At 34.6% G+C, this 26,540-nt stretch overlaps 2 protein-coding genes across 7 annotated transcripts in view; one reads left to right on the forward strand and one right to left on the reverse strand.

The window, feature by feature from the left end:
* The window catches only part of LOC135086525 (uncharacterized), a 44,319-nt gene extending 29,677 nt beyond the window's left edge, over positions 1 to 14,642 (reverse strand). The window contains exon 1 of one of the 4 annotated variants that reach the window (XM_063981257.1): positions 14,553 to 14,642. The gene's annotated coding sequence lies outside the window, so the exon portion shown is untranslated. Of the gene's footprint in view, positions 1 to 6,822; positions 6,897 to 14,552 lie in introns of those variants that run through there. The other 3 variants (XM_063981260.1, XM_063981258.1, XM_063981261.1) reach the window with 3 other exon arrangements.
* Positions 8,476 to 25,972, forward strand: LOC135086517 (peptidoglycan-recognition protein SB2-like). Of its 3 annotated transcripts, none has more exons than XM_063981246.1 (6): positions 8,476 to 8,809; positions 12,984 to 13,190; positions 14,756 to 14,946; positions 16,346 to 16,487; positions 19,423 to 20,263; positions 25,053 to 25,972. In XM_063981246.1, the coding sequence occupies exons 1-5, from the start codon at positions 8,785 to 8,787 to the stop codon at positions 19,623 to 19,625; spliced, it is 768 nt and encodes a 255-aa protein (XP_063837316.1). In that variant the 5' UTR covers positions 8,476 to 8,784; the 3' UTR covers positions 19,626 to 20,263; positions 25,053 to 25,972. The 3 variants fall into 3 exon arrangements, with proteins under 3 accessions (XP_063837316.1, XP_063837317.1, XP_063837315.1); XM_063981247.1 differs by lacking the exon at positions 8,476 to 8,809 and adding an exon at positions 8,829 to 8,931; XM_063981245.1 differs by lacking the exon at positions 8,476 to 8,809 and adding an exon at positions 12,767 to 12,882.
* The last annotated feature ends 568 nt before the right edge of the window (positions 25,973 to 26,540 follow it).

Here is a 26,540-nt window from a genome sequence, read left to right on the forward strand (position 1 = left end):
TTGATTTGAATTCTCTGAAGACGTGTAGGTACTTAAGTATAGTGCGTAAAGACGTAAAAGTAAAAACATTATTCGTAAGTCGCCCCAAGCACTGTAGCAGACGAAGAGAAGAAAATCGGAAAGACTTGGAGCGAGATCAAACGCGAAGCTCAAGTCCGAACGCGATGGAGGAGCATCCGTAAGTATGTAAAAACGGATTGCCGCTGAACCCTAATTTTAGTGTTTTTGTTGTACATTATCTACGCAGATAAACTTGAAGTTCATTGATTGTATGTACTGTTTTGAGTAGTACGAAATGTGATGTGCCTAAGTTAAACATCATTATCATACTAATACACAAAGAGCCGAGTAGCCTAATCAATAAACGGAAATGGCTCACAAAATCTAAAATTCTAGAACAAATTTGCTTGTTTCTTTTATTTACACTGCGTTGGAGAAGGGTCTCATATTTATTCAAGTTGTGTTAAAATAACAATAAATCTTTAATAATAAATAAATCATATAATTTAAATTAAAACTGGTAGTGGTACCACCAAAGTCCAAATATTTAATAAAATATGCCTAAATGGTTTGTTCCAAAAGAAACTTAATAGTAACACAGTAAGTACGCTCCTTGCAAGAAAAAAGAAAGTAAGTTAGTAGGTGAGCATCAATGCATAACCAATTTAGGTAGATAACCGTAAATACTTCTGTCTCTATATTTTAAGATAACAAGAAAAACAATCCGCCGGTACATTCAAGAGACCTTACTGACACAGTTACAAACAAACAACATCTATTTTTAAATCGGTATAGATTGGAAATGGTCTTATCTCAAAGACGACTTATTAGTAACGTCCGTTCTGGGATATATGACCTAAATATGCCAATCTAGACTGTGCATCAATTATTGTGTAATCGCTGAATGCTAGGTTTTAATCATGACAATAATTAGATCGCCGCCCACGGTTGTTTTGATTGTTAGCCGGTAATACGCGTCCATCGATAATTAGGAGTGTAGGTAGTATATTATAATGGCATAGTGAAATCTGAAACTTAGGCAGTTCACAACCTACGAACTAAGTACCTTTATCTTTATAGTATAAATCGTTCTTCTATGTACACACGGGCACAGTGTTAACTATCCATTTCTGTTTTTGCTCTCGCTGTCATCAAATGGGTAGTTAACACTGTTGCTGATATACTTAAATAAGTAATAACGGATTACTAGAAAAATCTGATAACAATTGCTGTAGATAACTGAAATGTTTACAAAAGCGCAGCAATGAAAAATCATAGAGTTCCGCGTCGAAAAATACCAAATAAGTTCGGCACCGGAAGTTGGGCTAAATAAATACGCTAATTTGGCCATGCTACTGAAACTTACGTCTATAATATCAACTTTTATGAGATGCCTTCAAGCAAACGAAACACCGTTAAACGTTTTACGCGGCTGAAAATTCAGCTAGGTCTCTTAATATTATTACTTAATATTATTACTTACTTACTACCTATGAAATTATTATTTTATCTTCAATAATTCATTAGTGTATTTTTTTCATTATAAAGCTATGTTCATCTTTCTTTTTATTTAAAATGTGACTTCAAGGATTTACTTTTAATTTTAATTAAGTATAAAACTTTTAACTTAATATTTTTATTTTTTGAATTAGAATTTAACCTTCAAAAACAGCTCGTCCACGCCACTTAGAGTCCGTTGCTGTTACAATTTTTTTTTTGCATAACAAGGCAGGTACTTATTAGACCACAATCGCGCCTGATGTTAAGTGGGATGCAGTCTAGGATGGTACTTACATAATATCTGCCCTGTGAGTGCCTATTCACTCTCGCCTTGAAACTTACTTAAGCATCGAAAAATAATAAGACAGACAGCCTTTATTTCTGCAGTTGTTTCGATGGCAATACAAGTGAATTTGCTGAGAAACTAATGAATGAATAAAAGTGATTTCAAATACATACGAGTAATGCTGAATTATACTTATTAATCAAAGTGCAACTAACATTTCAAATCATAAAAGAACATAGTTACCTACTTATCACGTCATGTACAAGGTCTGGCAAGTATTTTAACAAATATTAGATCCTTACCTATGCGTATGCAATTAGCGATTTTTTTTCTCTTTTATGTACTTAATTCAGCTACAGCTATGTTCCCCATTATTTTTTTATTTGAAACTTGATTTCAACTTTTACGTATAAAATACTCCAATATGCGGTAACAAACAATTAAAGATCACGGCCATTCTCAGATGAGCTAGTTTTTGCGTGTCCGGGCTGTTAAATCGTTAAAAAACCGGCCAAGTGCGAGTCGGGCTCGCACACCGAGGGTTCCCCCTTACAAACGTAGCGGTTTACAATTTATGACGTATTAAATCAAATTACTTACTTGATTCCGTTGCGAGTAGTGGCGAATTTCAAAATATGCGGTATGATTATTTTTTATTTATTTATTTTTCCTATATTTGCATTATAGGTAGGTACCTACCTCAGCGTTTTGAATTTTTGCGTTGATTTAGAATTTCTCACAGTTTAGAGGCAATTAGATTTAAGAAGTGTTTGATATGAATTTCAACTTTAATATCTCTACGCGTTCATGTGAAAAAGGGTAGGTAGTAAGTTTATAATTATTTAAAAAAATATTTTATGTCATGTAAGCAAAAATAATATTTTAAATTTTATATAACTTCAAATTTATCATTTTCGCAATTTTTCCTTTATCTGTACTATTAACGTTGCTTCGTGCCGAATTTCAAGATTCTGAGTTCACAGGAAGTACCTTGTAGGTTTTGATTCCCTAGCGTGTGACGGAAATTCGTCTAAGGTGTCGGTATAAACTGCTGTATCTTTTGATCGCGTTAACTTAGAAGTTTGATTTTTTTACTTCTTAAAGGGACAATAGATCTAGGTATTTGGTATAAATTTCAATTTGATACCTTTATTCGTTCGTGAGAAATAAGGTAGTAAGTTTCATTTTATTAAAATAATTTTATTATATTATATAACTAAAAAAATGTAATTTTCGCAATTTTTCCTATATTTGCATTATATGACAATGCTTTATGCCAAATTTCAAGATTCTGACTTTACGGGAAGTATCCTGTAGGTTTTGATTCCTTTGCGAGTGTCGAAAATTTGTTGAAAATATCCACATAATCGGCTGTATCTTTTGATTGGCTTGGCTTAGAAGTTTGATATTTTCACAGCTTAAAGGGACAATAGACCTGAGTATTTCATGTGAATTTCAGCTTGATACGTTCACGCGTTCTTGAGATAAAGGGTCTTGACAGACGGACGGACAGACGGACAACAAAGTGATCCTATAAGGGTTCCGTTTTTTCCTTTTGAGGTACGGAACCCTAAAAATGACAAATTAGAGACATGCAAGTATTTTTATATGTTACATAACAACCCTATCCAGTTGTGCATTAAATCATAGGCCTCTATTTTAAGTATTTGTGACTTAATTAATTTCATGAACCTCTGTTCTCTAATTACCGTTACGCGTCCGCACATCGACTTAATGTTAAAAGTTGGCTGTAATTTTTATGTCGTATAGATTTGGTTTACTCCATTAAACATTTTAAAGAGTATAAAAGATTGTTTTATGCATAGTAAAATATCAATTCAATAGAACCATTCTGTAAATAATTATAATTAAAAAACTGCTTGTCCGAGCGAAAGTCCTAACCCTAATTCCCGTGACGTTTCCTGTTTTTGGGCACACAAGCCTAAATAATAATATTTGACACATCATTTACGCATGCGGCGCGAGCCCTTAGTTAGTTCTATGACCTGAGCCCCGATTACGGTAACTTTTAACGTCAACAATCCAGACACGCTTCTCGATTCTGCGATACGATTGGTCGTTCAACAGCGTACGTCAGCTGTTTTGACCAATCGTATCGCAGAATCGAGAAGCGTGTCTGGATTGTTGACGTTAAAAGTTACCGTAATCGGGGCTCTGTTAGCAAGTAGACGTCTATTGCGTTGGCGTACCGTCGATGAATTGCGTAAGAGTATAATTTACCATATCTTTGGTTTTCAATTTTTCTATTTACCATGTTCTTATTTTTATACTAGATTTTTGAAGGTAGATCCACGTTGTGAATTTAAATAGAATCAGTACTTTGGCCTCCATACGTTGTAGTAAGACAGTATTTGCATACCCTGCAGATTTTGGAAATTTTGAAGAAAAACTATCGTTTTATAATTTCCATGGTACTAATTACCATATATTTATAATCACCGTTGTATGAAATTATTACCTACAAATTGCACTCACGATTGAATAAGTATGATGATAAAATATGAAATAATACCTAGACTTTCGCATAACAACTTTACGGACTTTTCTTCCAATCTGACATCAAAATTTTGAAAAGCTTTCGTTAGAGTAACCAGATTCGATTTCATGACGAATATTCAGCTTCAGTTATTGCATGGTTGTTGGATTTTATAGTTTATTTTACCCCTAAGGTAACCCCACAAAAAAAGTTAGCTGGAGTGAAATCGGGGCTTCCTGATGAACAGGAGATGTCACCCCTGCGTGAAACATGTCTCATACCAGATATTTATTTTTACTATTAATATCGTTGATATTAACATGTTTAATCATTAATTAATTCTAATATAATACCATTAAAATCTATTCATATTGCCTTTGCCCTAAGAAGATGAGATTGTCCAACAGTAACACTTACCTGGCGTGATCACATTAAGAACAAAAGGGAACAAATCAACAGACAATGGGACTTTTCAAGACGAGAGTGTATAGGCACTTTGTACCATCCTAGACTGCATCCTACCTGCTTTGTTATGCATAAAAAAAACTTCTTGATATGCAATGGATACTGGGCAGAAGAAGCTTGGAGAACAAACTATATACAAATGCATCCTAAGACCCATGTAGACATTAATATGGCATCGACTTAGCATCGCAAATGTAGAAATACTTTAACGTTTTTAAAATAAAGTATTAAAAATCTTGAGCCGTGCACCTTGGTTTACAAAGTCCACTGAAGTGATACCAAACGTCAAAGAGGGTGTAGAAAATTCCTGTAAAGCTTACAGACAAAGACTAGACCGTCATGAAATCTATTTGCTGCATCCCTTCTAAATTCTGAGAATTCTGCATTCAGGCTAAGGAGAAAGCGAATAGCATTAATAAGAAAACTTATTGTAAAAGAATCGAGGTGATTCAGTTTCAGGTGGAGATTCAGCTAAATGCTCTCATTTGAAATGTGACACGTAGCCCCTTCTTGCTGAAACTAAGTGTTCCTGTTATAGCCTTGATTCTTGCAGTATACTGAAAATATCTTGATACAATAAATAATAGAAATTAGTGTTTTTCTTTTTGCAAAGGGTTATTAAGAGTACCTACAACTTTTTTGTGATGCTATATATTTGTATACAAATTTATCAATGCAAGATGTTGTTTTTTTGCTATTTTACATATCTTTTCTAATTACCGTTAGATTAAGTATTAGCCTTATCTAATTACTGTGACCATAAAATTTTTGGGTCTCATTTACGCGAAAACGGCTTTGAATAATTTAACGCCTTTACGATTGTTAAATTCGTACTTTTCGTGTGTTTTATATTTAAATGCGTTTAAGCCAATTAATCCAAATTTCAAAAATGATATGGTAATTAGGCTGAGAACGCCTAATCGTGAGAATGACCGATCAATATTAAGGCCGAGTTGCTACTAACCTAATTATAAATGTGACTATAACCGGGGTTTTTGCATGGTGTTTAACAGACTTTTGACGTTTGTTAAAGTTAAAGTAAGATGGTGCAACCTAGTTCGAGCTCTAATTACTTATTTTATCATAATAATTACGATGATAAGGTTGTTATTATAAAACACCACTACGGGGATCATAGAGTACCTAATTTACATAATAAGAAGCAGCTTCATTTTGCATTAAACCTAGAAATAATTATCCCTAGCCTGGGGCATCGCTTCATTACTGACGAGTACACAAAGTAAAAACTATTCCTGGTAGATAATTAATTATTTCAGTAACCCATAAACAAGATCGATAGTAAAGGATAATCACTAATAGGATAGTAATAATGATTGATGATTCTATAGTTTTTTAGAGTTCGCAGTTTCATTTGAGTAGTAGAATAAATCCTTTTTGATTGCATTAAGAGACACTCTGTTCTAAATAATTAACTGCATTGAATTTGGAAGAATAGTGCAGTAAAGTTAAGTGCAATAGTTAAAGTTGTGCATGGTAGGAAATACTTATAATTTATGTATAACTAGCTTTTGTCCGCGGCTTCACCCGCGTGAATTTTAGTTTGTCACAGATCGTCATAAATTATACTATAGTATAATTATGTTATTCTCGGTTAAAAACAATAATACTGTAAAGTTTCATCAAAATCCGTTCAGTAGTTTTTACGTGAAAGAGTAACAAATATCCAGACATCCGGACATCCACACAAACTTTCGCATTTATAATATTACTAAGAAGTAACTAAGATAAAAAATATTAAGTAGGTAATCATGACTGTGATATTATGAACCTCTGAAAAGTTCTGAAATGTGCTGGCCTTAAATAGTAACTACATCTTATATTGAATAGCCATTATAAAGAAAATAACCATTCTTATTTATTAAGTACAAATAATTAGGTACTGTAGCTTACAAAGATTGGATACTGAGAAGTTATCACTCAGTGGGAAGAGTTGATTTACCTAAATATTTTTTTAAATGATTAGCTGAGGCAAGCAATTAGGTAAAATAAATGTGAGATAAATAGGTAGATGATTTTTTGTAAAAGAGGCATTTCCGTAGTTTTAAAATAATACCTTGGTTAAAACTGGCACTCCTCCTACGGTAGGAGGTATAGGCGATCGCGAGGCCATTTGCTGACTGAGGTATCGAATAATACTTCTATTCTCTTATAGGTAATTTCAGAGGTCTTCATGCTGACCCTTCTCGATATTCACCCTATAGAGGACCTAGGCTAGGCAGGTATGTAGGTACGCATGTTACAGTCAGAACTCATAACCAGTCAAAACCACTTTTGACTGATATAATCAAGCAATGGTGAGTTTGATTTCAGACTGTCATGGATTTTGTATTTTGTTCAGCCAAAACTGTCAACATCTTTAGGTACTTACTGCATAACCGTTTCGGTATTTATTACCATTAGCCATACATAATACAAACAGATACAAGTCACACATACTATTTTTAATCCTTTTTTTGTTAGGGCTAAAGATTTTCAATTTGTCGAAAAAAATAATAAAAAAGTCATTCACTTACTTGAGAAAGTAACAGGCTGGAACTAAAAACCAACACACAACAACAGCTTTAGCTAAGTAAAGGTTTAATTTAAGGTAATACCTAGCTACGTAACGTACGTTTTTATGGAAATACCACAGAATAAAATAGTACTTCGGTAATACTAAAATATTTTCTGTAATGTGGGGGTATATCAATATTTATTATGAAACCCAATATTGTGAGCTAAGGCTACGGCCACAGTGTACGCTGTAGCAGTCAATAAATAAATAAATATTCTAAATTATGACCGTGTGTAGTGATTCGCGTACGTAGAGGTTGCGGGTTCGATTCCCGCACAACATATTTTTGCGCATGAAGATATAATAAGAAGGTAGGTACCTAGGTATATCTGTTTGTATTGATCGGTGTTTTGTGTTCTAATATTATTTTTTAAGCTTATTTATATTTTCGCTGTAACATGCACGGAAGACATGCACGCTCATTGAGCTTAACACTGTGGCACCTTATTGTGATTGTAACAAATGCCATTTTTCAATACGAATGTAGATATCCTGATGTACTGCCGACTGTTCTTCATTGAAAATGAGGTCGAGGAGCTATATACGGGCTCACTCGCGAGTAGGTTACTGCATTTATTCAAACTTGTGGTCGATCAAGCATTTTATGAGAGACGAAACGAACCAGTCTGTCTATTGTCTTTTGTTACAGAGCCTTACTAATTAAGGCCACTCCAAACATCGAAGTTTTACGTGATATAAGCTATTACTTAATAAAATTAATTCTATTAAAACCACGGTTTCTAATGTTTTAAAAAATGGTAGGTTTTCCCTCTTTCAAGTGTATATCAATAGAAAAGGATTCCCTTCAATTAATGTACAGTTAATTGATATTGACTGCTATTATACTATTTTCTCCCATAATTTCCCTTTTATAGACCTTATCCTGTTTTTAAACAGTTTTTTTAGGGTTAGCTTGGCTGTATTAGCATGATGCATTTGCCTATGTCTGCAAAAGAAAACAATAAAAAAAATGTAAATGTCAGAAATGACATTGACATATCTGACAGTGACAATATGTAAATGTCACTGTCATAAGTAGGCGTGTTCCATTATTCAAAACATTTAAAAATATCTGTATCAACTCTGTAAACGTCAATACATAATTAAAATTGAGTTGAATTTATAAGAAAACCAAATTTACGTGAATACAAATAAAATAAATTTAGAAATGGAACATAATAAATAAACAAAAACATGAAAAAGATCGTACATTTACGAGATGATGACTAAAGGGAAAATTACCAATTATTGTCCTTTTTAGTATCAATTTACGTAAAATTTACAATAGTTAGTCAACAGTTCTTAAACTGGGCTTTTGAAAAAAGTCTTGAAGAGTTGTTGAAGACGTCTTCACTAATGTGTATAAATAATGTGTAATTTATTAGCGCTAATTGCTGTGTAAATCTATAATTAAATAATGTGAGATATTTTTGTATCCCTATCTTGGGTCGACAACTCATAATGCAGCCTTTAATTTCTCCCGTTGGTAAGTCGTATCTTAGTTTATTGCTTTGTTTTGTAGTGAAATGGTGTGATAGTGCACATAAGTTACATCAGTACATAAATGGTGGATTATAGTGAATATGTGGTGTTTACCTTTACCTCGAGGTAATTTTGTTCAAAGAGATTGTCGCTTAAGTTCTAATATCGCAACTTATTATGTGTAAATTTAGCATCTTTTCAGAAGAGCAAAAACATGGACAATTAAGTACTGTACCATACATTACTAGGTACCTTCTATTCTAGTTTCTTACTGGTGCTCAATTCGTGACTTTTATTTGGAAGTGTCTTGTTCTTTATTAGCCCAATCGATGACAGATTAACTTTCCTCCGGGACAAACTTGACCTTGATTGCTTGGGTTTTTATTGGCGGTCAAGCTATAGATTCTGGCTACATAAGAGTTGCAACTAGTCTTTTATCAAGTCTATTCCCACCTCAATGTAGCAAACCTCCCAGAAAGGCTCATGTAGTGTTAGAACTTAAGCAATGATATGATAATATGCCAAACACAGAATTATTATACATTGTGTAACCTTCTTGGCTTAGTAATGTTGGTAATTCCATCAATTTTAAACTGAAAAACATAATATTTTATAACTGTGTTGTTCTATTTATATTTCAAAAGTAAGTATATTGTGATCTCAATATTATTATGCCACTCATAAGTAGGTAGGTACCTAATTAATTTGGAACAAGGATATTAGCAGTATGAATAAGTAGGTATTAGTAATAAGTAATTTTAACAAAAGCAATCTACTGCCCTGTGGAAAGGGAAAATTTTCTCAAATTATTGTCGTTTATCCTATACTAAATTCAGTATAATAATATGTATTTCCTTGTATTTCATACATCGTTTAATACTTAAGCACCAGTAGGGGAGAGGGGGGCAGCTTTGGACAGGGGCAGCTTAGAACAAATGAATTTAAAAATCACTGGTTTAGGCTACAATGGTATAAATCATAATTTATATTGCCAGCACTGATGCGCATAGCCGTCACATCTCATTTTTAATATCTAACTGTAGGTTAACCGGCAAAAGTGGTTTTTTGTTTTTGACTGCCAATTTCGCACTTTTTTATTTTGGTTCTAAGGATTTTGTGGACGTAGTTTTATAAAATAGTGAGTGGTTTGTTTACTATATGGAAGTTTAAATAGTTTCAATGAAGATTTGATAAGAAATTGCGATATAAAAGTATGTTCCGTTATTAAATTTATGTTTTTTTCTGGAAATATACCCATGGGGCAGCTTTGAACGAAATGGTTGGGGCACCTTTGAACTTTATCAATTTTCTTTTTTAAGTGGTATTATGAAACCTTAAGTTTTCTAATACTTCGTAGAAGGATTTTACATAAAAAATAAGCAGATTGCTTTACTGTGACAGATAAAATTTCAAGCTGGGTGAAGTCCGGGCAAAAGCTAGTTTTAGTAGTTGATTGATATTTTTTAAATTATGCAGTTTTGTCTTTGATGTGTCATTAAACAGAAAGTTTATTAGTATTTAGTTAATTGATATATCTTATATTTACTTTTTTTAAATAATATCCCTAAGTTTTGTGTTACTTTGTACAGAGTGATGTAAAATAAAATAAACATGTTAAATTGATCCCAAATGACACTGATCATTAAAAATTTTGTTTATTAATTATTTTAAAAATACACATTCATAAATATTCAGTTTTATTTCATTGAAAAAAATACTAATTCAAAACTGCCCCAGGCGTGTTCAAGGCTGCCCCGACTACGGGGCAGTTTTGAACGTTTACAGGTCTGTGCAAAAATCTAAATATCTTAATAAGCGTTCATGAATAATTAAGAAGAACATCATTATTTTGTTGTGTGATAACCATGACCTCTATCTAGGATGAAAAAATTAATGAAATCGTTCAAATTTGGAAGATATTTAATAAAGTATGAAAATTGTTCAAAGCTGCCCCCCTCTCCCCTACACTAGCAGTGGTCGAAGTACAGCCTTACCATCCTTTTTTATTTACTCTTATGTTGAGGCAAACTGTATAATAACAAACTTCAAGCCACTTTCAGTTTCCTCATTGAAAATTGGGAGAAACTATTCTTCTCTCTCAAAAATCAAAACCTCATAATAACTCATCATCCAATTAACAATTGGTTGATTCTGTTACTTAACCTAATAACAGAATAAAAAAAAAACACTTTTATTGTCATCAAAATAAAAATAAAATCATTTGCCAGATTTGCACTGCCTAAACTGACTTATTAGCTTTTTCCCAACACAGGCCTATGAGCATATTTATAAGCATGAAGGATATAAGGGCTAGCTAAATAAATACTATGTCAGTAAATTTGGATAGGGACAAAAATTAAAACTAGTAAATGAACTAAAAAAAATATAGGGTGGGTAGTCGAACAGTGAACCAACCAGATACGCTGAACCACCGCCATATTTCAAAAAGTATGACGTTGCCAGTTCCACCGAACGAGTCACTACGTGTCTCGTGGATGCCCTTACCCTCTCCCGTAGTGCGCCGGCGACTGTGGCTAAGGTGTGAAGTGTGGCTGCGAATTCTTTGTTTCTCGACGACAAAAGATAGTTTTTTTAGTTATGCTTTACGATTTTTGTATATTTTGCTATTTATATTAAGTACGAAATCTATTTGGTATCAAAATTATTGTAGTTTTATCTGTATAATGAGCACATTCCGTGATGACCATTCCGCGTACTTCTTATTGTTTGTGAACTCATAAGTTGAATAGTGTATGTTTTGAACAGTGAACCAGGTTTTCAAAGTACACAGTGAACCGGTTGACTGTTTTTTTATTTAACCACCAAACGGTTGATTAATCACCTAAAGGCTTTAAGAGGCAATTTTCAGTTATTTTTGTTTAAAGAAGGATTTTTCTTTTCAATTGTGTCTTGTGTTATTTTTGTTTTCTGTGATTTTTTAAATGAAGACTGTTTGTTTACCACCAAAAAGGTTGATTATTGATTACTTGAAGGCTTTATTAGACAATGTTTAGTTATTTTTGTTAAAAGAAGCATTTTTCTTTTCATTTGGGTTTTGTGTGAGTTTCGTTGTTATTTTTGGATTCTGTGATTTTTTATGAAGACTGTTTGTTGAAATAATCATTTTTATTTCCATTTGATTTTTGTGTTGTAAAAATAAAAGCTGATTATCTAAAATTATGTTGTTTATTTTCCAAAATCATAATTTTTACTCGTAATTAACTTTATGGTTCACTGTTGAAATATGGGTGGTTCAGTGAAAACTACCCGTAGTACACAGTGAGCCAAATTTCATTTTTTTTTAAAACCTAATTTAAGTTACCTTTTTATTGCTGAGGCTAATTTTAAGCCTAAAAATTAGAAACCTTATTAAATTACCTGACTGATAAGACCATAATGACATTTCTAGCTTCATTTTCCAGCTAATTAGAGCATTTAGAAAAAAGGCCGGTTCACTGTTCAACGATGCACCCTACTCAAATAACAATTATAGAGCTTGCCTAATTCGCGATTCTAATTTTTGATTAGAAATAAATCTTCATGATTTACTTACTTTATAAAAAAAATTTTTGGACCAAGGCCATTCTTGAAAATCTTTTAAAAATACATCTCACGCATCTTCTGTTCATAATTAAATTGTAGGCATACCTACATTACAGCAGTTATAAACATAACTTTAACTTTATCGGTATGTGGCGGTTTATGCATTTGATTAAAGCTGTAACAAGCGCAGAACTAATTGAATGAAGATAAATTAGTAGCTAAACAGCTACTAATTTATCTATATAAATATTTTTTACTTAAACTAAGCATGATGTGGTGTTACCGATAAATAACGCGTGAATAATATTTCAACTTCAGTCATCCTAAAAATAAAAACAGATTCTGTGTTGATTCCAAGGGTAATGCTATCAAATGGCGATCGTAATGCTCTGTATAACAGGGATTACATTAGTTCACTCGCGCTCTGATATCACACCAGTGCCCGACGATAGATAAAATGTCGGAAAAATAACATAACATTTCGAAGCGTTAGAATGGTGGAAATACAGCTCATGGGATTGTCGAACAGTTTTGGTTTGTTTTGGAACGTTTTCGTTTTACATAGAACTGTATTTATTAATACTGATTAGGAAACATCAGTGTTAGATCCCTAAAGTGTAACCGATGGTTTTCAGATCACGAGTCGCGGCACAACTCGCACCGCACCGAAGAAATCCATGATACTGTCGTCACGGAAGATACGCCCTTGCTGCGCAGATTCCCTGCAGCCGTAGCTGATAGAAGGAGCCCCGTCACCACCGTAGTCGTCACGCTTCTATTGCTTATACTACTGTCTGGCATCATAATTGGAATTTATCTACTGGTACTCCAAACCAGATCCGGTAAGTTTTTTCATTTCCGCATTTATCCAAAATAATTACCTAAGGTCCCATGATCTTTGATCAGACAAAATCTATTTTGCGTCCCGTATCTTATTCGGTAATGTTAATAATGTAGTTTATACACTCGCCGTCGAATAAATCGCGATAAGCACTTTTCAAACGTATGCATCCCCACTTCCCACCAGGGATCTATTCCTTTCCAATCTAATACCAATGGTATTTGTTTTTATTCTTTATTATTTTCTATTCCGATCGGATACCACCCTTTATATTAATTTTAATAAATGCACGATCTATTCCGAACTAATACCAAAACATGAATCTTGGTACAGTCAGCTAGAAAAATAATTTTATTTATAACTAGCGGCCGCCCGCGACTTCGTACGCGTGGATCCCGTTTTACCCCATTTTCCCGAATTTTCTTTGCTATAAACCTCACGGAGCCCGAGACCTTTCCAACGAATGCAAAACCGTGGAAATCGGTTCGTGCGTTCTGGAGTTATAGCGTCAGGGAGGAAAACCCGACTTATTTTTATATAGTAGATTATGATAAGATTGTAACACAATGCCTTACTTGTATTTAATAAGTACTAGACTACGCTAAAACTATATTAACTGTAATACAATATTTTTACATGCAATTTATAGATTTTTTGATTGATTGCCTCGATTCGTTGATGATATATGTAAAGTTGATTGCCTGTGATATTTTATTTTTGAATTAAACATATACCTACTTACTATATTTAAGTTTGTTTGGTTAAACTGATTTTGTTAAATAAACACAACTTATTTCACAACTAAAAGTTTTTTTAATTGACTGTACCTTTTATACCTACAAACTTGTTTTGGTATTCGTTTAAAAAGTGGTATTCATTCGGAATAGAAAATAATAAAGATTTAAAATAAATACCATTGGTATTAGATGTTGGTATTAGATCGGAATAGATCAACATTGATACTATTTGAAAGCCTAGTTCTAAACTTCATTTTATTATAGCAAAGGTTTTTACCCCGAAAATGTGTCTTCAGAAGGATCCAGAGTCTCTTCTTAAAGCGACAGGTAGTTACGCTTGAGCCAACTTTTAGGGCTATAAAACTGTTAAATTGGGATTAATCGCTATCCATCTTTAAGTTTATTTATTGGGCTTTCAAATAACACCAATATTGTTGGGGCACCATGATTGTGTCAGAAGAAAATCTTTAAAGTTCGCGTCGCGGAAGGTGCGATTATCATTTGATGTTGAGTGTAGTTGCCGAGGATTAGTAGTAGAAAAGAACACGGTCATAATAAAATACACTTCCTGTATCTAACAGAAATAAAATTTAAATAAAATAGAAGTACTAGAATTAGGTACTTACCGATAGGTATGTAGGTAGATATGAAAATAAAACACTGTCTCTAGAAGATGTTGAAGTCGTGTTGGCTGCTGTGGGTACCGTATCCTAATGGCAGAAAAAAAAGAAGTTTTTCTCTATATTTCTTCCTTATCTCTTTACTTTTATACCCTTTCACACGTATACATTGTAGGATGATGTTAACGTATGTTTGTTTGTTATTTTAGAAAATGTTCTACCGCCTGTGGAGGAGATGCCACTTCAGCTGGTCAGCCGAGTCCAATGGGATCATGGGAGGGCACCGGCGCCCATGCTCGCTCTGGCTCCCCGCAGGGCCCGGGAGGTACTAGTAGTCCAGACTGACACCCGGCAATGCCACAGCACGGTCTCCTGCGTTGAACTACTACTCGATATTCAGGTTGGTTCTTAAGTACTTATCTAACATCCACAACTTATGATACCGAGAATAGTTAGCTTTTCCGTTAGATAAACCCTTAACCCGGTAAATAAACATTTCTCCGATTTATTTGTATAGGTATGTAGTACCAAATCGAAACAAGCGGGGCTGCGAGTAAAAGCTATGGCCAGGGTTATCCATGAATCACGGTCAATGCCAATCCTACTTAGTACTTTTTTCCAAGACGCACCTAGGAAAATTTTATTAACACGTTAATGCAGAACTCATAAATCATCACTACATTGTATTGTGTGATAAGGTTATCTACTAGAACTGAGACTTAATTGCATACCTACAGTTTTAATAAGTTATCTGGGCAATTAATAAAAGTGACTGTTAATGTGTAAGTTTTATCAAAAAACTGATAGTTTTCGTTTGTGTTTAGACTGGGGGATAATCTATGAATCGTTTCCGAATAAGCGCTTAATATAAATCCGCCTAAATATTATTGTTGGGATATATTTATTATATAATCGGTGCACTTTGATACGCGCGTGCACACGAGTTAGTACCGCGAATGATGTCATTAACTCGCTGGAGATTAGGTTACATAGATCACGGCGACGGCACTCGCGGCCGATAAAGTTACACCACGGACTAGATACTGCACTGTGCAGAGGACTGTTTGTGGTCTCGTCCTATTAATTTTATTGACTTTAAATCACTAACTGCATTAGACGTATAAAGTCCGTTTTTATGGAAAAAAAAATGGAATTAGCACAGAACAGAAGTTCGTGACGTCCCAAGGAGGAGAACATATGACAAGGAGGACTACTATGATCAAATTTTTAGTGGAACATTCTTTCGATACTGCATCTAGAATATGGAAGAGAGAGTGAGATAGAGAAGTAGAGAAAAGAAGAAGAAAATTATAGACCTGGTATAGGCCCAACCAGTTTGTTTTAATAAGATATTATAATTCTTTCGCGAGTTCACAAGTTTATTTGGCTTAATTAATTTTATTCTTTTTTTTCTTCTCTTCCTTTATTATCTAAACCCATCATATTATGTGCAGCAGTTACTAAGTATTTCAACTTTAATTTCTTAGTATTTTTGCTCCATATTTATTTCAAATAATACAGGGTGGAAAGGACAGTTTAGCATTCATTTTAACGATGAACTTTGAAGAAATACTATGCTGATCGTGATAAACCCTTGTTACAACAAGTTAGGATTGCGTTGATCACCAGTTTAAATTGACATTTAGTATGGAAATGTCACTTTAAACCAGTGGTCATTGCGCGCTTAGGTTTTTTGTAATAAGGCACAGGGTGTTTTAGAAAAAGTATTTGTTCGGAGACCAAGGTGTGAGTTGGCTATTGTGCTATTTATTTATATTTTCTTGTCGTTTCTTTTCCAGAATAAAACATCCGATGGCCAGAACTTGCCTTACAACTTCTTAGTGTCGTCAAATGGGCAAACGTATGAAGCCCTCGGCTGGCGGCAGCCGTCTTCAATGTTCCCACAGTACTCTGGATCAGCTCTAGTCCTGGCTTTTATAGGTATGTTGTTTTTAACTAATATTATAAAGTTGAAGAGTTAGTTTGCTAGAACGCGCTGACTGCTGGTCCGATTTGAAAAAAAAGCTTGTTATTATTTCAGTGTTAGATAGCCCATTTATCGAGGAAGGATAGGCTACGTTCATTGCTAGCCCAAAGTAACTATTCTACGCGGATGAAGTCGCGGGCAGAAAGTAGTATAGGCATAAAGGTGCTCTCTCACCCGGAGCATTCGCGTGTAATGAGACGTTACAGATTCGAGCATTATATCAGTGAGGGAGGAAACTGACGTTTACAGGGCGCACCTTGTAATGATACAATGTTTAATATACCAACTTACTTAAGTCAAATCTAAGTATAATGTTACATTACACGTGAATACTCCCGGTGAGGAAGCACCTAAGCTTTAGAGAAAACGGCCGAAACATATACATTCTTGAAAAGTAATATTCACCAATGAGTATCAGACCCTCGTCACTCGTCACCCAGTCGATGTACCTACCTACTTACCGGAATTTTTGAAACAATAAAGTAATGTATTTACTATAATCTTTAGTAATTGTAGTAAGATTTTTCCTCAAATTAGCGCGAGTAAAACCGCGACCTACAAACATAGTCTGGCCTTCAAGTAAAGGCTGCCTAATCAAAACAGCCTAACTGTTACATAATTATGACAATTGAATTACATAAGTATGTTAATTTTTATGAAGTCTTACAAAGACATATCCTTATAAATTTTCGAAAATCGTAAAAGATATGTTTTAAACTAATAGCAGGCCTCCGTCACTCGCCTATGCCGGCCGAGATAATTACCTACAGCGCGCGACAACTTCAAGTTGCAAATCAGTCAGGACCGCCACGCGCCTGTGAGCACACGCGTATTTCTATACACGCTCGGTCGATCATCGTCACAATCAAGGTTTATTGTTCCAACAGCACTGTTATCCTTCTTTAATGTAAAATCGTAGTATTTAGGAATAATAATTAACTGTACTAATTTAAATAAAAAAACTACACTTTTTAAATAATTTTGAAATACTTATGACAAAAAACTGTAGCAAAAAAATTATTTTAGCTAATATAAACATTAACTTACTTCACCGTGTCTATTTTCCGACACTACACCTTTTAAAACTATTTGTCCAATTTCGAATTATTGCAACACTGAAGTTCATTAAAAGGTACTTTAGAGATGGTACGATTATACAAACACCACTAGATTAAAGATTACCAATCGTAAATACAATAAATGCTTCTTAAAATTAAGTTATTATTTATTTTACTTTGCTTATACAACCCTGACGCTTGAGCTGCGAGGTAGATCAATTCTGAACACAAAAAATTTGCGCTCTTGTGAGCGTAGTAGTAAGGTGCGATTTCGAATGCACCATGTGCGTTGGATATTTTGCATTATTATTATTACCGTTAAAATGTCGGCATCTGATCCTACACAAAGGAGTGCAATTTCTGTTGCTACTATTATGTATTCTGTGCTAATAGGTACTTGAAGCATAGGTGATTATGTAAGTTATTAGAACCAAACTAGGCATTTAGCATGCCTACCTACAACTAAGTACCTACCATGTCCGGGTCTTATCATTAAAATGATTTAATTAAAGGTAATAATTACACTAGAAAAATAATATGTTTACGCTTTGGAAGCCTCAGAATTACAGATAACAAGCGAAAATAACTATCTTAATTGGCCTGTTACGGCTCAAAAGACTCGTAAATCTTCTAGGTGTGGAAGGGCATTGAAGATCACAGGTTCAAAATACCTTCTTTACAACATTATGTTGCTTTGTCTGATTCGTTATCTTCAAGGTCTAGTAACATTGTACTGTGATAGTTCATAGTACGTCATGAAATCAATATTTTATTCAATAGACGGTTCTAGAAAGAAAGCGAAAGCCTTGCAGTGGAACGATTTTGATACGACAAATGGCAAAGTTCGGAAATAGTACCCGGCATTGATGGCAGCGCCCTCCAGCAAATGACATTTCAATGTTTTCCAACGTGCCAAAAATCGGAACTAGCGATTCGGTATTGACGGTGGCGCCCCCGTCAATGTCACGGGTAGACGGTTCAGTGTAGGACATCTACATAAATATGTACCAACGCTTGGTCAGACTTGACAAAAGATAAAATAAGGCTGACACATTCTATGGACGCTGTATCATTTTTGCTTGGTCTCCTCTAAAGCGTGCATTAGTTTTGGCAGAACTGTGACCTTTGTGGTGGGTAGATAGATACACATACATTTTATATGAACCAGTTTATATTACACAGTGCATGATCCGTGTCCCGTGTGTGTGTGGTGGGGATCGAACCCGCGTTCCTTAGATCACGAGTCGGCCAGTCCGACATCGTTCACCGTTTGGCTATCGTCGCTTAAATATTTTAAAAGCTATCTAGACACGCAGCAGCGTGTCAAGCCTAGTTCAAGCAAAGGAACTGGCTAGCCAGCGCCGAGTAATAGTACACGAACCACTTGGTGACACTATTGATTAATATTATACCATCCATAATGTGTATTTCTTTTTTGTAGGGATTAGAACTCTTTGAATTTACAAAGACACCCCGTATTATCACACTAGTAAAGAGAGACGTTTATCTTTTGTTTTTGGACGTTACGCACGGTGCGCGGCGTCATTTACTCTCACGCTATTATGATAAGTTTTACTATGGGTAGTCATATACGTATAGTACTGAACTTTTTTATTAGTGTTGGTCAAGATGTTTTACCCGACTGCGCCAGAAGGAAGGTTATGTTTTTTTAATGTACCTATTCCAAAAAAAAACCCATGTTTAATACCCTTTGTGGTACCCATAGGATAAGTATTGTTTGATCTGGGACATCTAGTCCCAGATTCCAATGTGTATTCCAAGAATATATATTTGTTCAATAACACAAATGTCTATATTTTTTTTATTTCAGGTAACTTTACCACGATTGCTCCTACGCACGCCCAACTGACAGAAGCGAACAAGTTCTTTGCAGTGTCGGTGAGCCGTAAATACCTAGACCCCGCGTACACAGTCATTGGAAAAACCACTAAAAGTTACCCAGAGACCTTATTCTCCAGTTTGAAGCAACTCCCTCAATGGGACAGCGAATTATCTGACAAATCAAACACCTAGTCCTTTCTTATTAGAGCAATAACGGCGTAATCACAATATCAACGAATTAAAAAACAATAGTAACGGAAATCTGATTAAATATCCGATTATAGAAACGTGATTTGTTCAACAAATTCACACGATGCGATATCGTTTTTTACCTATTTACAAGTTAAAATGGGTGACTTTTTTGTCGTTATCACTATTTAAATAATGTCGTGTGAATGATTATTCTTAAATTGATATCGCGGTATCACGCAGACTGTTGATAGTATGTCTACTGTGTTCACATCAAACGGATTCCCTCTAAAAAATTGCGTCGGCTTCTTTACTGACGTTGGTTATATGTCTGCAAAATTTAAAAATGTCATACCATAATCCTTTATGGGACGCAAACAACTTGAAAACCGAAGTACATAATTATTTGAATTGTAATAAAAACATATCTTTTCAGTTTTTGTGATGGAATTATTTTGTTGATAATTTAGGCAATATTTGAGTATAATTATGTATAATTAGATGTAAGTTGAAACAGTCGTTACCAAAAAAAAATAGGTTAATGCGCACAATAAATTTAGAAAGTACCTAATAATAAATTGGTAATTGCTCCATAATATTACTTTTTGTTGGCTTATTATTGTATTACGTAGTAATTTAAGGCTTGGTATTTCTTCTAAAGTAGGTATTTCGCGCTGTCAAAATCTGCGCGCGCAATTCTTCGCCGAAGACAGCGCGTCAAAGAGCTCCCGCCACAATTTCCAGCTACACAGTATAGAAATACGCAGTTGGTTAGGTTAGGTTGACTTCCTTCCCTTCAAGCGTCACACTCACAACACTTTCTAATAGAAATCATATCCAAGTGATACAAATTAAAACACCTTTCAGACTTTTTGGGAATATATTCTAGAATCGAATAAATATAAAATATAACTGCAGAAGTAAACACTGTTCAAAGTGGCCGTGGCGTCGCCCGACCTTCTGGAAGTTCTGCGCCGGCTTAAAGAATTTCAAGATTACGTCACCCGACCTATCGGTAGGCCCTTGGGAGCTTGAGCGATTGAAATTTTTTTTTATGATAAGTTACTCTTAGTAGCGATTATTTAGAGCTTGGATAATAAATTTAATTATAGTTGTTGCAATTCACGAAGCTTTGCATGTGGTTAATAACATTAATCAGTATAGGCACGCATCAATTTTGTTCAGTCTCTTTGTTTATTAATAAATAAAAATATCACACTAAAATTGCAGAAACATATTTGTTTGTATTGGTCTGGGTGTTTTCTTTCTATAATATGTATGACGTATGTACGGGGTTCTGTACCTATCGAAAATTGCTATAAGCATCACACGCGGTTACCTGCGTACCTCTGTGCACTCATGGGAGTTTAAGCAGAGGTCCCTAGAGTTTGACTTTGAGCTTTGTTTATAGTCATTACGAAGCAGACTGATGGGAAACTGCACTGTCTTGAATTCGAAAGGGTAATTTGACGGTGTTTGGTTCTAGGAATAAATACAGAGTCTCCTCATTGAGATTGAGACATTTCAATTTGAGATTTCACTTGACATTGAACACAATCTGAAATGGAGTTTTCAAACACTTGTAAAAATAAAAAGTAATTAAATCAAAGGCACTAAGTAGTATTGATATCAACTTCGAAGAAAATGACTGCCAAAATTACTTTCTACCCGTTCCACACGTCTTTCATGAATTATATTAAGGTATTGTTAAACTAAATTTCAAGTAGATTGAACCAAGGAATCACTTTGTCCCATACAAACTTTGCCCCCTTTTTTCACCCCCTTCATTTCATGACCCCATTTCGGAAAATCTTTTCTTATGAGATGCCTACGTCATAAAAAGAACACACCTTCCAACTTTCAGGTCTCTACGATATCCGTCAGTCATTTAGGACAAAGCATTTTTATTAGTTGTTCAAAACTCTATTGTCCCAGGTATGTCATTGACAGGAGGGCGCTACTATCTTAATGGGTTATTCATTAGTCCACTTGACATTTCAGAATCGTTTGACTTTAGATACCTAAGCGATTTGATATTCGGAGTCCTTTAATGAAATCAAGTTCTGAAATAACTTGAGGTGTTGTACCCGATCAAGCTTTTCATTGCAGGACAGTTAAATAGTTTTATTATTAGTTTCTTCTCTAAGTCTTAATTTGTCAGAGTAGGTAAAGGCTCCATGAGAGCAAAATTTAGCTTTATAATAGTTTTTAATTTTTTTCTTGAAATATTTGACGCCTTGTAATCTCTTGTAATCTCTCGTTAATATAGGTCCACACAAATAAAGAATGTTTGACTTCGACTTTAATAATTATGCTCTTACATAATTATAAATAAACTAGCTTTCCGCCCGCCGCTTCGCCCGCGTGGAATTTTTTGGTTTTTATATTTATTTATTTATTTATTTATTTATTCTAGAAGGCTGCTTGAAGGCTTACAGAAAATCCAACGCGCCAACAAGTTATAGGTACAATCGTGCAAATAATATCAATTAAAAATGTCAATATTGTGTACAATTGTCAAGTAAAACGATAACAAATCAGTCAAATAAAATCAAAAATTAAATACATAAATAATTGTCTTAGAATGTCATATTACCTACATAATAAGAATAAGTATTAAATATTATTATGTCCAGATATTAGTATTAATGTCCATATTATAGTTATTAATTACACAAAAGTCGATAAATTAATACTAATATTGTACCCAAGCGGTCGGCAAATATATCGATATCGTCGTGCTGAGCAACCAAGTCCCCGATTAAACATAGTGCGCGGGTAGAAGGCGCGTTCGCTGCGCGAGTGGTGCGCGTGACCGGCCGTTGTAGCAGCCTAGGGCGGCGACGCGGTTCAATAATCCCGGTTTCATCCCGTGGTATTCGCGTGGGCACTAATAAGCCTACTTTTGCTACTATCTGGGGACTTTCAATTTTACCGTGTATAATCGACAGATAGTAGACTATACTGGACATTATCCTCCTAAACTTGAGAGTCTCCAAATCTACCATGCCAGAGACAAACAAGGACGGGTACAAGTAAGGGTAATATCCGTATCTCTTTTTATACAGCCAGCGAGCAAACTTGCGTTGAATTTTTTCTATCATCAAGGCATATTTATCCTCGTAGGGATCCCAAATGATAGAACCATACTCAAGCTTGCTACGGACGTATGCGCTATACAATATCTTAGCTACCCTAATATCGTCGAATTGAGCAGACGTCCTTATAACAAACCCTAATATCTTACTAGTCATTTTACAAATTTTTGTCACATGTTTGTGAAAGTCCAACTTAGAATCTAACATTAAACCTAGGTCTCGTATGTCATTAACTCTTTCCAACGGAGTGTCATTTAAATAATAATTATTATTCAATGGAGAACGTTTACGTGAAAAAGTTATTACTTTACACTTGTCAGTATTAAATGCTAAACGATTGACAACACTCCATTCTAATACCGCATCAATGTCGCTTTGCAATGCTATAGCGTCTGGAACACTGGAGACACCCAAACAAAGTTTGAGATCATCCGCAAACAGTAGGCATTCAGAAAATTTAACACATGTAGGTAGGTCATTTATAAAAATTAAGAAAAGCGTTGGTCCAAGAGTACTACCTTGACTGACACCTGATCGTGTGTAGTATTCATCAGACTCAAATCCATTCAGTCTTACAAACTGACTTCGATTTCCAAGATAATTGGCAAAAAAATTCAAAAGTTTTGGGGTGAATCCTATAAGAGCCAGTTTCTGAAGGAGAATGTCATTATCCACCATGTCGAACGCCTTTCTAAAATCAAAGTAGGCTGCATCTACCTGATGACCACTATATGACATATGATACTATATAACTTATTACACTCAGATATAATGTGGCTTTCTATTGGTGAAAGATTTTTTAAAATCAGTTCAGTAGATCCCGAGATTACCCCTTACAATTTAACAAATATACAAACACACAAACTTTACCTCTTTATAATATTAGATTATAGATAGGTAATTTGAAACCCTATTTTGTTTTATTCTTTTTTTTATTTTAAATATTTCACGATCCAAACTAATATTTACTGTAAGTAAATGCTAAATAGTAAATATTAGTTTGGATTGTGAAATATCCTACTAATATTATAAAGGCGAAAGTTTGGATGTCTGGATGTCATGATGTCTGGATGTTTGTTACTCTTTCACGCAAAAACTACTGAACGGATTTTGTTGAAACTTTACAGTATTATTGTTTATAACCCAGATTAACATTATGACGATATGTGGCAAATAAATTTCAATAAATAAATAAGACGTGTCTAAAAGCGCCATCTATCGTCATTGGTTAAAATCTACAGCACTGGACAAACTACGGTATGACGTTCGTAAATATTCATTCGGGGGAAACCGTGAAACGCCATCTATCAACATGGGTAAAATGAGGTAAAACATCATATCTAACGGGGGTAAAACGAGGTCCACGCGAACGAAGTCGCGGGCGGCCGCTAGTTTATAATAGGTAGCTTTCCCTCCGCAACCTTATTGGTATTCCATGTATGTGTCTTTTAACTGAGTTCTGTTAAACATTTCATGTAAAATTTGTCAAATTATAACTCTATTTACATCTGCATCTGTAAGCAAGGATTCATGTTCTTCAGCCCAGATGCCGAGTAAACAGAATCGTCTTTCAGTGACGTGCAGCTGCCCCTATATTTGACCCACTGACCTAATTTTTTTTTATTTATTTGTGTCAGTGTGCTCTTCTAAAGAGTGAAGACGATTGTATGTAGGTACTATTAAAATGTAATTTTAACTCATTGGTTTTGTCTCATATTTGAGGAATGTATCATGAGTAGAGTCTTAGTTTAAAAGGATGCCAACGATTTAAATTTCAATAGGTAGACAAAATTCAGAATTCTTAATTATCAAAAATTTTAGCTTTCTCCAGTAACACTGGTATTATTATACTGTGACTCATCAAAGTCATCATTGTCAAAATATTGACAAATCGAGAACTGTCACGGCCAAAAAACTGGCACGCGTCCGTCCTCCGTAAGCGCCACCGCGCGACTGATTGAGATTGTCCAAGCCGTCATGGGCGATTTTTTCCACATTTTTTAACATAGTAACTAAATAAGACGCAATATAAAAATTTCATCCGTTAAAAGCCCTCAAGTTATTTCTGAACTTTAGTTTAGTAAAAGATTCAGAATCTCAAATCGTTTGTTTTAAAAATAAAACCATTATTAGAAAACGAATAGAGGTAACTTTGGGAATTTATTCTATCGAGTCAACTTCATCAAATCGTGTTTCCATCCGTTAATAGCCCTAGAAAATATCCTCAACTATGCCCAAAAATAATCTTAGCCTTTTATTTTACTGTTTAGTACCTCAAAAATGAAAAATGAAAACCTCATTTTCGCCATTTTCTCTGTTACCCGGCCTTAAGTGACTACGCAGAAATAATAGGTTATTAATAAAAAAAAAACATAATAGGTTAAGTATTATGTAACAATTTGTCGACGTCACGGTTACGGTCTCCTATTTTAAACGCTATACGCGACGTACGACGTCATCGTCAAAATGTTTCTATCGACGCCATAATGGACAAGTTTCCAATATTTATCTTTGAATAAATCTTGAGAATATAAGTAAAACTAATAATAATTGCGAAAGAATCATGAAAATATCTCTACAAATACAAAAGTTACAGGGCCCTAAAGTTGCGCATAAAAATTTTCGCGCCATGGATTTCAAAAATTACTTCACCGGCTTTTTAGTTTGGTCTATATTTTTCCCATTCAGTGAAATCTAATGTTTTCTTCTCCATTACAGCGACGTCAATGTCTATGAAAAAGACCACAACAGTACTACTAATATTTTCTATAGTAAGCATTATTACGCTACGGCTTTTATGGGAGACCACAGCCTAAGGTTTAGGCTACTAAGGTGTACTGTTTTAAGGACATTGCACATTTATCAACCCGGAAAGGGATCGTAACCATTGAACTCGAGAATACTGACTGTATTCTTTGTATGGAACTCCATACTGCAACGCACACTTATCCGCATCGTAACGTAAACGCCTCGCCTCGCAATTGACAGCGAATGAAAGGCGATGACAGCTCGCGAAAGGCGATGTGGTCGTGTTGATCCCTTTCCGAGTTAATAAGTCTGCTATGAGCTTTACTGTGTTCTGACAATGAGGTTGTCATAAATATCGACACAATTGCGCTTGATCATTCCATTTTAATCTCAATAACATATCATCATTTTATAATTTTTAGATAATGTACCTATTGTATTGCTTTTTTGGTTATAAATAAATTACGCTTGTTGCTTTTATGAATACACAATTTTGTTACATTATTATTTAGTTTAATTATAATAGTTTATCCCTCAGATCATAGAAAGAGAATAGATATGAAGTCGCGCGTAACTACAACGAGAACCAGTGTCCCCACATTTCCCCCACCACAGCTCCCACACACACATTCAACTGTGTAAAAACAAAGCGACTGAGAGTCTACGACAACATGTGCAACCGGCTTAAAAGTGCTGTGATTGGCCAGAAGGCGTGCCTTATGGCCAATCAATGGCCGCGTGACGTGACGCACACTTTGAAAAAAGCAATTAGAGAGAAGAAAGATAAAATGGAGTCGATAAGATATCGATACTTTAAATCCTGGGGGCAAGGCTCGAAATTGGTTTAAAAAATGCTTGTATGAAAACCTTTTTATTATTATACGTTATTATTATGTTCTTTAACGATTTTTGCATAAAGGAGTCAGTTCCATTTTGTATGGACGAAAAACTCAGAATCAATTATTGGGACTAAATGAAGTTACCTTATATTAATTTACCCCAACCAAAGCTCAATGTCGTTATCGATGGAGTATAGAAGTTATAAACTGACAAAGTTTGTATGAAAAGTCAT

The sequence above is a fragment of the Ostrinia nubilalis genome, chromosome Z (assembly GCF_963855985.1).
Source record: "Ostrinia nubilalis chromosome Z, ilOstNubi1.1, whole genome shotgun sequence".
Classification (NCBI taxonomy): domain Eukaryota; kingdom Metazoa; phylum Arthropoda; class Insecta; order Lepidoptera; family Crambidae; genus Ostrinia; species Ostrinia nubilalis.

What these genes read in the sequence shown, in the direction of transcription:
- LOC135086517 (XM_063981245.1), top strand. Translation starts at nt 12,843, where the DNA reads ATGGTGGAAATACAGCTCATGGGATTGTCGAACAGTTTTG. An exon ending in GGGATTGTCGAACAGTTTTG is followed by an intron (nt 12,883 to 12,983) that starts GTTTGTTTTGGA and finishes GATGGTTTTCAG; the next exon opens with ATCACGAGTCGCGGCACAAC. An exon ending in AACTACTACTCGATATTCAG is followed by an intron (nt 14,947 to 16,345) that starts GTTGGTTCTTAA and finishes TTTCTTTTCCAG; the next exon opens with AATAAAACATCCGATGGCCA.